This window comes from Parasteatoda tepidariorum, chromosome 8 (assembly GCF_982258835.1).
Source record: "Parasteatoda tepidariorum strain Cologne lab strain chromosome 8, Ptep-v5.0, whole genome shotgun sequence".
NCBI lineage: Eukaryota > Metazoa > Arthropoda > Arachnida > Araneae > Theridiidae > Parasteatoda > Parasteatoda tepidariorum.
Window position 1 is genome coordinate 34,291,412 of NC_141762.1, and position 15,576 is coordinate 34,306,987.

The 15,576-nt window shown below is 27.9% G+C and overlaps 1 protein-coding gene across 8 annotated transcripts in view; it reads right to left on the minus strand.

Moving 5' to 3' along the window:
• LOC107443592 (nephrin) overlaps window positions 1–15,576 on the minus strand; it is a 240,125-nt gene that overhangs the window by 82,864 nt on the left and 141,685 nt on the right. For 4 of the 8 annotated variants that reach the window (XM_071181531.2, XM_071181530.2, XM_043046461.3 and 1 more), the window contains exon 2: window positions 9,059–9,187. In XM_071181531.2, coding sequence (XP_071037632.1) covers window positions 9,059–9,187 — 129 coding nt within the window. Of the gene's footprint in view, window positions 1–9,058; window positions 9,191–15,576 lie in introns of all 8 variants that reach the window. The other 4 variants (XM_043046462.3, XM_071181529.2, XM_043046460.3 and 1 more) reach the window with 1 other exon arrangement.

The following is a 15,576-nucleotide window of genomic DNA, read 5'->3' on the forward strand; positions in this document are numbered from 1 at the left end:
TGGTAGACGAATCATGGGTAACAGTCCCCTTGGCGTCAGGCTAACCGTTGCAGGTTTTTGTGGCTTCTCTCTCCATGTGACGCAAATGTGGGTTAGTTCCATTAAGAAGTTTAAGAAGTCCTCCATGAAGTTAAATTTCGTCCACTATTTCATCCAGGAGTTCCTCTGTCTTCTGGATTGGGTTCAAAATTACAATGCTACGGAGTTGAACATTAGTAGTCATGAGCCCAAAACTGGGTCGGCTGTTATACGATAGTTTTAAAGCAAATTTAAAAAAAAATAATGATGAGAAAGTTTTCCTTACTTTGTAGAAAGTATAATCAGTAGTTTTAATGTTCCTGTGGGTTACGCTTTAAATACACAGATGCAATTTTAAATGGGTTATCTCAAGCAATTATTTTGGTTATTTGTGTATCATCGCTATGGTTTCTTGACTTGGGACTTCATAATGAATAACCACGTATTTTTCCAAAGTAGAAATTTCTGCGTCAAACTAGCATTCTGATCAGTACTCTTGGATTTTTCTTTTCTAAGATATTTCATGCTCACCAATTTCTGCCTTTTCCTCTAAACATCAGCGCAATGCACAGAATCATCTAACTGCTAACAAGGCAATTGTGGTGTCTTACACAAAAATGATATTCCGAACATTTTAAAATGATGCGCTGTTTTACAAGAAATTTCTCTGAATAATTTGAAATAGCGAGATAATTTTGTTCTTTTTCGAATCAAACATGATCTTCTGAACAATTTGAGATTATGATTTAAAATGACGTGCTGTTTTACACTAAAAAAGGTCTCCTAAACAATTTTAGATTGTAGTTCAAAATGCTCTGTTTCTCACCAAGAATGATCTGAATAATTCGAGAATGTGGCTTAAAATGATATTCTCCGAAACTTTTAATTAAGGGCATAATTGTGGAAAAAATGTCTATTTTTAATTATGCTGCAACATTGCTCAATTGACTGCTTTTTATGCACAATAAATAATATTTGAAAATATTCCTTTAACGACACATGCTCCATAACATAACTTGGATTAAATATAGAATTTAATGGCAAAAACTTTACATTTTATATGCCAATCAAATTAATTGCTTTATATATAAGCTGCCAGCAAAAACCCGTAGTTAATCTTTCGGAGCAATCTTAGCGGTTCAAATAGCTTTTTGTTTTTGAAAATTTAAAACGTTCGAACGCAATTTTTGAGATAATATAAAAGTTTTAAAAGTGTTACCAAAACTCTTTCTTTTTTACTTATTTCTTCCACAGATATTAAGTTCAGACTTGTTGAAGAAAGATATAGCATAGTAAACCACCATATTTTTATTAATAACTTATATATTCCCGAACGGTTATTATAATCAGATTTAACTCATATTTTGTTTTTGAATTTTAAATTTTACCTACAGTAACTTCAATTGAGAATAATCAATAATGCTTATTTTATTGCTACATATATTTAATTGTTTGCTCTAAAAATCACTCACCCAATTTCCATAACCTCATTAAAACATTAAGTTTTGCGAATACAGAAGACATTCTTAAAAATATCCAAACTCTTCCCTAATTTTTATTTCTGATAAAACATATATGAACAGCTCAGAAATACACATCCTTTCGAAATGAATTTCTTCTTTTCACTTGATTCTTAAACCTTCTCTTTTCTGTCATAACTTGTTTATTCTTTGTCTTTCAGTTTGTTCTCTGCTCAAATCATTCTTTTTCTCATATTCTAATTTTAAAAATATTCCATTTAAATTCGTTAATCCTACTCTGACATTCTAGAAGGAAGTAATTATTCAGTAAAGGTGCTTCCAAAAATTTCTTTTTTAGTTGTTTAACCAAGAAAAAAAAAGGAAGTTAGGCGGAAAAGTAGATTAAAATTACTCAGCTAGGGGTATATTGAAAGAGTTGGGAAAAGAGTTGTTAACTGGAAAGTATAATTGGTGATAAAGGTAAAAAAAAAATCAATATGCAAAGGAATATATATATATATATATATATATATATATATATATATATATATATATATATATATTTTAAATCTAAGAACATCGTTATACTTTTTAATTTTTCTGTCAAAATTATGAAAAGTTTACTATCTATAGGAATTTTTAAAGTTTATGTTTTGACATATTTAGGAAATATGCATATTTAACTTTAAATCATTGTTAAAATATTAAAATATGTATTCCAAATTTAATATAAATGTAACGAGTTAAAATAGATATCATATATCAGTTTTGCTATATCAATTTTGTTATTATATCAATTTTTTCTTAAGTATGAATTATTAATTTTGCCTATACACTGAGATAAAAAAAGAGTGGACAAAGTTACCAGAATATGGTAAGATGTATCCTATTTCTTGCTTTTTGAGAACACCAAAATAATCGGTAAATTTTTTCCCAGTAAGTGCACTTGCAATGATTTTTGTACAATTAGCAATAAATAGGATTTTATAATGTATGGTAAAATTTGTTAAAAGTGGTAAAATTTCAAAATTTTATCATGATACTTTGGAGCATGTCAAAATAACTATTCCTTCGGTTAAATTTGTTATTTAATTTTGTATTATTTACTAATTGTGTGGTAATGTGAATTATAATTTTCAAATTGCCATTTGAATGGAAAAATTACTGAACGAATTCTTTAAACATCGTATGTTTTAGTTTTATTAATCAGAATTATGGATTTATTTTACTAGAAATATCATTACCGTTCAGCACTGGAACTTTACTTAGTTTTTTTTCCTCCTTGCACTATAGATATTAAAGAAGAAAATTTGTTTCAAAACTACCTAAAGCAGACTTTGTTAATTAGACTAAATAATTTCAAAACAAAAACAAACAAATAATATAAATTTAAAAATTTAATTTATAGAATAAGCACAATTACGTAATGATTTTCAGTTTTTTCTTTCCTGTATTTTTTCGTTCCTTTCTTTCCTTCTTGGAATTTCTGCATATTAATCTAAATTTTTCTAAATTTTCTAAAATACACAAAGATGGCCCCTAAAGTACTTTATTTAATGATAGCCGTTAAAAATGAAAAAAAAGAGCAGCCTTTAATATTTCGACTTCATAGCGAAATCACAATTGCATTGTTAAGAATATTCATTTCTGTTTAACAATATCTCATCTCAAAATTCAAAAATAAAATGTTTTTTTTTTAAATGAAATAATATCTAACAAGTCATGATATAATAAATTAAACTTTACGTCTTTTCATTGAATTCTTAGATAATAATAAAATTTAATTAATAATTCTGATGCAATATAATTATGTAACATAATAATATAACATAATAATATAACATAATAATATAATATAATAATAAAATAATTTAATCACTGATAAGTAATATAATTTATGACTTAATGTGTTTTCATCAATGTAACGTAGTATAACGCCATGAATAATATTTATCATTTATTTTTCAGTAAGATTTTGCTTTTCATGCCCTAGAAAATTAGAAAACAAAAAGTTACCCTTATCCTGTCTTGATAGTATTATTAATTTTCTAACATTTTATCATAACATAATTTATTTAATAATTAGTAATATAGTTTAAATTTTAATATCTTTCCATTGATAGAATGTCGGTTACCAGTATAGGATTTCCCTTTTATTTTTCAGTAGGCTTTTGCGTGGTTTGCCTTGGAAAATTCGAAAACAATCACTCAACCAAATCCTGTTTTGATTATACTGCTAACTAACTCTCGAATATTTAATTTTCTAAAATTTAAGAAATTGACGAAACTGTGAATATCGTTTTTCTATTTTAATATCCATTAGCGACTGCTTTTAAGAACGGAAACCATCAATTAAATGGAACGTCATCCAACGAGTATTCAATAAACTAACTGACATAGGAACATTGTTTTAAAGTGAAGCGCTATGAAACGCTGGCCTTTTAGTTCGCCTAACATACCCTAAGTGAAATATAATGACCAGGGTTTCAGGATGCGGCATTAATGTCATCATCAGCTGTTTGGATTCTGTTTTGAAGGAATCGATTTTGACAAACAAATGCGGATGTTTCTCAATATGCTTGAAACGTCAAATATCCAATGATCAAATCATTTGAATCATCGTATCGTTTTTTGTTACATTTATAACCGTGAGGGTAGAAAAAAAACAATAACTACTCAGCTGTCTAGTTAAAAAACAGAATTCCTATTGTCTTCGTCTCTTACATAGTAACGTTTTTTTAATTATTATTTTGATCATAGCAGTTTGAAATTTTACTCAGTATAAAGGCTTAATAACATGCAATTATTTAATTTTACATTATTCATCTAATATTATCGCATTTCTAGACATTTTTGTAAGACAAATATGATAAAGCTGATAAAATTTTTTAACATTTATTACTCTATGTTGTCAAAATGATAAAAAAAAATATTCCCTATACAGCCCATTGTGAGCCAGGGCGTGATGAAAGATAAGGCTCCTCAATTTCATGACCAATGGCATGATTGTGGCAATGTGATAAGCACTGCTCACAGGCCACCTTTATTAATCAGACAAACTGGCCCCAATCGTTCTGAAGTTGGTTGTGCTTAAAGCCGCCAATGGGGCTTCAAACCAAGTTCTTCACTATGACAGTTCAATGCCTTAACTACAGAATATTCTTGGCTCAAAAAGTTGATAAAGGTTAAGAGATACTTGTATACCAAAACTGTTGCAAATGGGTACGAAATATGCAACTATTATACTTTAAATTTGTTTTTAAATAAGCACACAAAGAGATCATTTCAGAATGAAGTTTAAATTGCAACGTTAACTGAAAAGTTTTAACTAACCTGTTCATGATTTTTTAGCCATTTATTATTTTTATTTATCAATGTTGTAATATTACACTGTTTAATGAGAATAACATAATTTTTAGAAACATATAAAGTATATCATTAAATTTAGTACTGATATAACAGTGATACGAATTCTTTGCTGCTTTCGGGATCTTCCAATAAGCTTTCTGTTTCTGTAAAATTTATCATGAATATTGGCAATTTGAAGCAATACTTTTTCGATATTTTTTGTAAGAGGTCATAAAAATAACAAATAAAATTATAACTTGTTCTGATGATGGGGACAGAACTTATGCTAGTAAAGGAAATACTCTTTGTTGTAATGCTCAAAATAGGACTAGTTTTGATGATAGAAATAACTATATTTATATGTTTACGTTGTTCAGATTTCTCAGCCAAGCTTTAACTTTGTAGTTTGCAAGTCTGAATTTAAGACATTTTAATATATCATTAGTTTTTTTATTCACTTTTAATACCTCTAAATGAGAAAAAAAACTTGATAAACAAGGTTATGGTTAGAGGAATTTATTTAAAAAAAAAATACTAAGAAATAGTTTGTTGTTAATTTTCCTGCGAAAAAAAGAGGAAAATTATTATTTGAAACCCAATCTCTGGATGTTTTCGTAAAACATTATGACAAAGGATTTAGGATAGAGTGAGAAAAATATTTATTTGATAAAAAAAATATTATATTTAAACAAAATCTTAAGTTAAAACTTATCTGGAAATAGTAATAAGGAATAGTGAAAATATTGTGAATTACTATTATATTGCTTCAGTCCCCTGGATACATATGTAAAAAAAATATGCAATATGGTTTAGAATAGAGTAAACAAAATATATGTTTACAATTGTATTCAGGACATGATGTTTGAAAAGATATTTCCCTTTCGAGAATTGTAGATATTTTTTTAAGTTGGCGAGGACGCTCTCTGATAAATGCTTACTCTCCCTTCGAATCTTTTATTCCATTTTAAAGAAGTTGGTGGAAGAAATTTTCTCCTTTAGCGCGTCGTTGGAAAGCAAGTAGAGCTTTTTTACCCTCATGTGGCACATAATACTATTTCCATTGGGATCTGAAGATGCTTCTGATTTATTTCAACCATATTTTATCATTTCGATTCATTTTGCTGTGATATTGTTCTAAAACTTTAAGTTCTTTGCCAGTCTTTCAAAGTTTAAGTCTGATGAAATAACGAATTGAGAGGTTTTATATAAATTCTTTTCTACAACTTTTGAAATTCGAAAAATCAAAAAGGTTTAATGAGTATAAGAGGAAGTCTTTTTTTTATCAAAATCTAGATTATTAAAATATCTTTTTACAAAACGCCTAATGCTCATTTTTATTAATATAGTAAAAAATAATTATTAAAACTATTAATTAACGCAATCAATCTCTTCAATTGAGCAATTGAAATGTATGAAAAAAATAATATTGAATAGATCCATATAGAACATCTATATAAAAAAATATTGAACATATAAATTTGAAATATATGGATGTATACAACTTCAGTTTTAATTCCACATTTATATAACTTATGATTAACGCCTCAATTTTTTTAATGGCTAGATCATATTTTTAAGAGATACTATGGTCAGAGCTATGCATAGTTTGTAAAATGAAAAGGTGCTAACACACAATACGACAACTGCTCTAATCTTTATAATAATAATTATAAATTTTTCCTTTTACTTATATTTGTAACAATTTCTATTTTGAAATATTTTACGATAAAACCCCCCAAAAAATAAATATTCCAAAATCCTAATGTATATATTCCGAAAAAATATTTATTAGGAAAAAGACGGGCAATTTAATGTTTTAAATAAAACAAAATTGTCCAAAATACATGGTATTTAAGCACTTATTAAGAAACAATACGAATTCAGATTTTAGTTTTAAAAAAAGTTGCGAATCGAAAATTGACATTACAAAAATAAGGATACTAAACAGGAGGGAAAAAATAATTACTTACAATAAAGTTATAAAAATGTATACATAAACGCTTATATACTTTCAAAGTAGCCGAGCTGGTGCGTAACTTAAATTAAAATAAAAATCTAAACTCTAAAAAGAAATCTGAAATATATAGAAAAAGAATTTTTTATTACTTTTAAAAAACGACTGTAAATGCATGGCTAAACAACCATGTTATTAATTAACATAATCAAATACAACAAGAGACACAACAAATGAAAACCCCCATCAATTACAAAGTTAAGCAGGATTGCGATTAGCATATAAATTGAATCTGTGTATTGAAAATATTTTGAGTAATCTTACATTTGATTTCATTTTTCTTTATATCCATTGCAAATTTGTTCTTTTACAAATTTTGAAATAAGAATTACAAAATAATTAGTTTTGAAAGATCTTGATTTCCTTAAAAAGATAAATAATTAAAAAAAGAAAATGAAGGTAATTTTTTGATATTCGAAAAAAAACTAGTGTTCCATGGCATTAAAATATAATTAAAAGAAAGATAACTTAATATAGCCAGACAAAAGAATTCTAATTCTGTCTCGACAAAAGGAATTGAAAAACTAAACTTTTGAGATAATACCTTCTCTTAGAGAAGTAAATCTGAATTCATCGTAATTCATGCTCGTAAGTTTAATAACAATTAATTTAAATTAATAAGTAAATTATTATTAGTGCATTGGTTATAAATGCTTGCAAATAGTGGTATTCGCAGTTACTTTATTCAAAAAATAAACGAAAACAATAAAAACTTTTTAAAGCTTTTAAGGTAATTATTAACTGAACACAATAAATTTAAAAACGTTGTTACTTTAAACAATTAAAATGTATTTCTCAGTTCCTTTCTTATTAAAATCTGGCACTCTTTTCTTATAAGAGAGCAAAATTTAGGGCCACTTATCAGCCATGGACAAAATTTCCAAAGAGTTATTAAACATAATGATAAATACAGAATTTAGATTAATTATTTTAAAACTACACAAAATATAACGACCTCAAAGATAATAGTATGTGTTGATTAATTCATTTTTAAATGAAAGTCGTTAATTGAAGAGTACCACTACATTTAGTAGTTAAATCTAATATTTTCATGATAAAAAATTAAAAGTAAATAACTATGAAATTATCTTACAAGAATATTTGAAACATTTTCAGGTTTTTTTCATAATAACTTAAAAGAGTTTCACCATGGAAAATTTTCCCATTTTTCTCTTCTTTAATTTTAAAAAATTAAACTCTTAAACCATTTTCTAGATATTGATAACAATAATATCCAATTTAAACTTAGATATCCAATTTCTTATAATTTATTTCATTTTATTATTATCAATCTGGACACAAAATTTTTATTTAAACTTGGAATTAAAAATTAATAAAAAAAGTTTTTTTTTACAATTTGCTGTTTTCACAAGTTCGTTTTCGCCTACGTTTTGGTTAAGGAATTGGCTTTGCACATGTTTTAGTCTTACAAACAATACATAAAAGTTGAGTTTACATTATGAAATTACTTTTTTTTAGAAATTAGATATTGCTTGCATCAAAAATAGATTAAAAAATCTGCTAAGCGTAGAATCATATTGTTGGCCATTTAAACCACAATGTTGGGCTTATTTGACGTTTACACACGTTCAAACTTATATCATTTAACGTGTCGTACTCCAGAAATGTATTTAGACATTTTCTCTTTGCGGATACGTGCATTTAAACATACTAATTTTAACGCTTATTAATCTTCGCACGTGATTTTGTAATTACGTATTTTATTTTAAACCTTTGTTGAACAGCCGACACAAATTTTAAATTTATGGTTACCAATGTTCAATTCCATAGCTTTGTAATTTTGAACCTATTCCAGAAGATAAGGAAATTTCTGGATCAAGTTTTAGGAGAAATTTTGACCTTCGTGGCGGACTTTTTGTTGGAACGTACCCATATTTGCGTTACATGGAGAGGAAACCCCCGAAAGCCACCCACGGTTAACCAGATGGCAGGGGGACTCAAACCCATGATTCGTCTACCATTGAGGCTAAATTTACGTCAGCAATGTTGTCGGTGCAAGCCGAATGCGGAATTTACGTCTACCAGTCATCACTGAGATTCGAACCCATTTACATCTCATTAGAAATCGAACGCTCTATTCCATCACGGTTATGTAAGTATGTATTGGAATTACGTTATTATGTTTAATTATTAATTGTAATTTGTAGTTATGTATTGTATCCTTGTTAATTTTCCAAAAAAATTACTCTTAACTTACCTAGAACAAATCCATCTTTACTCCACTGTACGCTCCCAGCTTGATTACCAATCCTACATTGAAGTTCGACTGTCTGTCCTTGCACTACATCCGTGTTTTGAGGCTTTACCCTAAAGTATTGCTGTTGACCTGCTGGAACAAAAATAAAACTTTAGAATAAAGTAAAACAACTTATTTATGAGTAATAAAGTATGAAAAAAAAAACATTTTGCATATCTAGAAAAAGGACAACGGACACGGTGCCTGCAACCATGTTATATCAAGTACACCAATAAAAAATATGGACAAAACTGCCAGAATGTGGTAAAATTAACCATACTTCTGACTCAACAGGAACACCAAAAAGCTTGGCAATTTTAACAAAAGAGCTTTGGCAATGATTTTAGTAACACTTACAATAAAATATGGTTTAATAATCTTGGATAAATTTTGGTAAACGTGATAAAATTATAAGAACTATAACTTTGATAATCAGAATTTCCACTAAACCATTATAATATAAACGGGAAAACTACCAAATCAATTTTTTAAATACAGTTGCATTGTAATTTCAGTAACCAAAGTTACGTTTTTTTCTACTGGAAACGTCATTACACAATGCGGTAATTTAACCAGAATTTTTACAGCATGTAAATTTACTGAAATCTCAATAGAGTGTTTGGATTAAGGGTGTTTAACAATAAACTTTAGTTTAGGAAAATAAATAAATAAATAAAAAAATTTGAGTATTTTTAATTTGAATTTCGCCTCTATTTTAAATAATCTATATTTTTTTCAGCTGAAAAAATTATCTGGATCTGTTTAAATGAAGTCATTGATTAAACGTTATAAATATCATTATACTTTCAAGAAAACATCACCAATTTGGAATAGGATTAAAATTTATAAAAATCACTAAAAATGCTTTAATTTTTATATATTATTATAGGTCTGGACAGTCAGGATTAGTCAAAAACTTTAAAAAAAGGCTCTTAAATACTTCCTCATGTTGATATTTCTTGCCATTTTCATCACCAGCAGACAGAAACTTGAGCTAATAATGAAGAAACGTAACATTTTCAAGCTCACAGAAATAGCATATTATTCTCTTATATGTTTATAAATGCTTCTTCACATCGATGTTTTGCGCCATTTTCATCTCCAGCATACAAATACGCTTGCTAAAAATAACGAAACTTAACATTCCCAAGCTAACAACAGCATATTATTCTCTAAAAAGCTTTATTTCATGTGACGCCAGAGCCTGCTAATACACGCGAGAAAAAGCTTTAAGCGTATATCACTGCAAAGTTTTGTGCAATCAAGTTTTAAAAAAATAATTTACATGGCAAGATTTCAATACAAAATCTGATTAAAGTTGCCTTTGTGAAAATGGTTCAACAAGCGTCATTATCATAGCAATACAATAGTAAATTCTCAAAAATAAAGTTTTTGAACTAGGAAAGGATTCATGTAAGTAAACTAGATATTTGTAATCCACAATACGTTTTGAATTGCAATAGTGACAGTCCCGAAGGCATACAGGAAAGTTAGTAAGTCTTAGAATCTGGCATTTGTATTTATTTTTATCATCGATTGTATCGATAAGAATAAAAAGCATGACACTAGAGCATTTAGAAAAGAATTCTTATTTTTCGAATTTATATCGAAAAATAAATCCTTTTGGTGCACTTTACTTCACGAAACGCTTGGGAGAAATATATCTCTTTTAAGAAGCAACGATGGAAATAGACAAACAAGCTACTAGCTATGAAATAAATGGCGGATGAAAGAAACTTTTCTTTATGTCCTTAAAGTCCTTACAAAAGAGAAGTCGATAAAGTTCCAAGATCTAAATTATTAGCGAAAAAGAAACTCACAAAAAAAAATGGAACAAAAGCGATATGAGAAATGTAAGAGCATTTGACGCTGCAAATAAATCTATATTCATATCTTTCAGGAGCATTTAAAGGAAGAAGCCGATTGATATATTGAATAAAAAGTAAGTCCAATTTCAAATGGAAAGTATGATTCCATCGGAAATTTAAAAACGTTAACTTTCCAATATAACTTGAAACTAGTGATAGCGTTATTAAAAATTTTATTCTAAGTTTCATTGGTCGTTCGCTTTCTTTAAATGCACCAACGAAATTGAAACTGATTTCTGTGTTACCAGACGCCGTATTAATAAATGTGTTGCTATAATGTAACTGCAAAAATATGTAATTATTTAATTTGAAAAAGAATTAAATAAGTGTGATTATTTGCTTGTTTAATGAAAATAATGCAAATAATAAAATATTTTATTCTGTCTGAATTAATTTAGACGTTATATTTAATTTAAATTCTGATACAATTCAAAATTGCAAAAAGGGAGTCAAATTATGATCGTAAATTTAAAATTGCATTATTAAAACTCCTATTCTCAATTTCTTTGATTAATTGTTCGTATTATTCTAGAATTTCAATAATATTCAAACTCATTTCAGCATCCACTAATGGCATTCAAAAAAAAGTAATTTAATAAACTGTAGTAAATATATTGTTTTAAAAATACAATTTAAGTGAATAATGAAATAAAAAAAATTTCCTTAGAGAAATTGAAGTTGTGAGGACACCATGATTAAATTCAAATTATATAATTATGCACTACATTGTATTTGTGATGTTCAACGATTTAAACATTTAATGAAAATATTTCCTCACTTTTTAAATTTTTCAAAACTTGTACATATTTGAAATTTTTGGTTGCCTTATATTATTAAAACAATGTTACTGTCAACTGTAAACTCTGTGCTTATTCTAAAATATTAATCTGAACATGTAATTGTTGAAAAAATAAAATAAAATAAGTGTATTAATTTAAAATAACGCATTAAACATTTCTTTAGTTAAAAATATTGAAACTTTAATACATTTTTATGTCTGCAAGAACTCAACCATCAATAATCATTTTCTCAATCAAAATGTACCTATAACTTTTCATTACGATTGTTTTTATTTTTATATAAACAGCTATTTAAATGCAAATGTTATAAAATAATTATTAGATGAAAGAAATATTCTTTGATGTAAATCATAATAGTTAATTGGTTGTAAATATCACAGTTTCTTTAGAACTGAGTCACATTTATAAAGAACGATCTTTGTTTTTTGTATTCCACTAAAACTCAATGATGCAGTTCGTTCACAGTTTACACACTAGATGGCAGTAACAGTTCTAAAACCCGTCCTGCCGTCACAGTTCTTGAACGGATACTTTCACCCTAATTTGTATATTGATGGTGAAAGAGTTGAAAGTTAACGGTATGCAGGCACTTAAAGAGGAGAAAATGAGCTTTTTCCGGCTATTGAAAGATATGCGTAATCGTCACATTTTATGCGGATGAAGAAATTGAAACAACCGAAAAGTCTTATCAGTATATTCAATCGTACAATAGATGCCACAGTGGAATTATTTTAGTTTTCACACAAAGCTGTTTAGAATTCACAACTTTACAACATCTGAATTTTTATTTATTTTATCGTTTCTCTAAATATTATTTGACTTCAAAAAGATTAGGAATTAATAAATAAAAAGATGTTTTTTGTTTTTATTGAGCTAAATACTTTTATTTCACGCGTACTTTTTGCGCAGTATGTTTAAATTAAGATATTAGTCTCTATTTAAATATGTTTTTTCGCCTTTAAAAAATTTGTGTTCTGCGTTTAACGGTTGATAATTCGATTGATTCTATTCATAATTTTCAGGTGACGTCATTATTCTTTATTCGATAATAATTCTTTTACCAATATATTTAAATATTTCTTTCAGAAAAATAAGTAAAAATAAATAGTTAAAATCATACAGATATACAAACTACAATTATCGATCCTTACAAACTTAGGGGATACTCCTATTGAAAATGGTTTAATCGTTCTACTTTAAATGCACAATTCAAATTCTCAATGTCTAAATGTATATTTTATATGAATTTTTATTTTGATTAAAAAAAAGTTACAAAAATATTGTTAGCAAGGCATAGGAAAATATATTTTTATTGAAATGAATTGTTTTAAAAGTATTTGAATTCTACGCAAATTCGTTTATTTATAACAAAAAAGGGAAAGAAAGAATATCTCTACCCTTTTCTGTAGATGAAAACCGATCGAACAGATCGGTCTGTTTTTGAACGGCATGGATAGAACAGTTTGGAGAGGGTTCCAAAAGCTCCGAACTGACCCATTTTAATCACTTATTGTAAGAATCTAAATTTTATATTATTTAACTGTTGCTGTATCAAAAAAACACCAGTCATACAAATATAAATTTTTCTGTCTTTTAAATGGCACTACCATCAATAACAGAAACATTTCCACAACTATTCAGCAAAATAAATCAATGCTATAGAACGCTTTTATTTCCCTATCCTAAATAATACTATAAAACTATTCTTATTTCTTAAATAACCTCATTAATGCATACAAGAACTGGATTAAGTCTAATGTATTATATGCATTGATAAATCAAAATCATTCAAAATTATGTGTAACTGTTTATGAAAAAATACCAGGCTAATATAATCTTCACCACTTAATAATAATATTTTGTTCACTTTAAAGGCAATAACTATTTACTGAAACACTTTCACGGTTAATAGAACTAAGACAAGGTAAAATATAATTTTTTTTCACTCGTAAAATATATCTTAAAATTTTTTATCGCATTTAATAGCCTCAATATAGCAGGACAAAGCGAATCCAATGCAGCACATGCGTCAACAGGCATGTATAACTCAATATTATACTGAATAGATGTTATTGTTGCTGCGTCAAAAAGTACCGGGCATAAAACCGATGCTTTTTTTGTCCACTTTAAAAACACTAACCATTCGCAAAAGAAACACTTTCACTATTATTCACCAAAATACATAAGACGAGGTCAAGTAATCATAAAAAAAATGTTTTATCCTTTAGTAGCCTCATCAATGCAGACAGGAACAAATCCGATGCAGCATGTACGTTGACAGGCTTGTAACTCAATATCAATCATAAGAAAGATAGACAGAAAAATCTGGAATTCAACCTTCTTGCTTGAAGTACGGTAGAGATTGAAGTCATAATTTCGCCCAAGAAATGGCTAGACAAGGAGGTTTTAAATTGGTACTCAGGGCTTTGGAGTGGGTCATAGAAAAGGGGTATTCAAGGTGAATCTAACTTGCCAAGACAACGCTATGAGACTTCCTAACGCCGTTGCCTAGCAACTGAGTTAACATTGGTTTTTTCTCTCACTTAGGTATTATGGTAACGAGGCGAAACCAAATTTAGGAAGATAACCCGGTCTCGATGGTCTTCTTGTCAATACTTGTTTCATATTTCAATGATTCAGAGATGGTTTCAGAGCTCTGTTTTTTGAAAAAAAAAAAAAAATTCATTTTGGAAAGAAAAGCCGTAAAATATAAGCCTTTTTCCAAGTGAATTGCGATGAATTCTTTTTTATTGAAATTTTGATAGCTGTAACATGATTTTTCAATTTTATAACTGAAAAAATATCTTCTTTCAGTTTTCTTCGTCTGTTTTTAGTGTTTACCAGTAAAATTAATAATAATAGTTTTAAACAGTAATAATTGTTCGCTTCAATATATCTAAAACTTAGCGGATGAATTGTTGCTTCCATTGTCTTATATTTAAAATATCTATTTTAAATCGGAAAGAATTTTTGTTCTTTAATGAACATTTTAGTTGCTGGTATTATTAATAGGTTATGTCATACTCTCATTTTATCTAATAAAACACTAATCCTCGTAGTAGATTTATTATATTTAGCGTTCAATTCTGTTACAAAGATAAAGTTAGTAGCAAAGCAATTTCATCGGGAAACTTTTCAGAACTCACCAATTCAAACTAGTATTCATTAAAATAATAATATGACTTAATATATCTCTATTAACAATCTGTAATAGCCCAGCTCAACTAATCACAAAATAATATCTATTTATCTAGAAAGAGACACTAAAGGTACTAGACACACTAGAAACAGTGTGCAAAACCGTTTGATTTAATGTTTCTAGTTGTCAGGAAAAAAATTTTGCATATGACTATCCTACTTAAGAGACAATATCCCAACGTCATTCTAACTTTTATCCTAACTTAAGGGTAAAAGTTTCTAAAAAAGGCGAACGGCTTCTTTTAACAGAGGTTAAAGGATTTGAATAATTCTAACTAAGAAAATATGAAGGACGAAAGAAAAAGAGAAGGAAAAAAATTAGATTCGCTTGTACCATAAAAATTTAAATTTTTCTGACGCAATCCAGATTTGCGATGCAAAATTATTATTTTAACGAGTGTTTACTTAAAAAAACTGTCTTTACGCGAAAATATTATTATTTATGGTTCAGAAATACTAATATTTTGAAATAGAGCCGTTGTGGATCAGGGCATACAGAGCTCGTTTCTCAAAGACGTAACCCGGTTTCGAATCCCATCGATTGCCGGGATTCGAAACCGGGTTAGTACGACTGCTATTGTGGTGTCGGATCACGGGATAAAATCTCATTGCC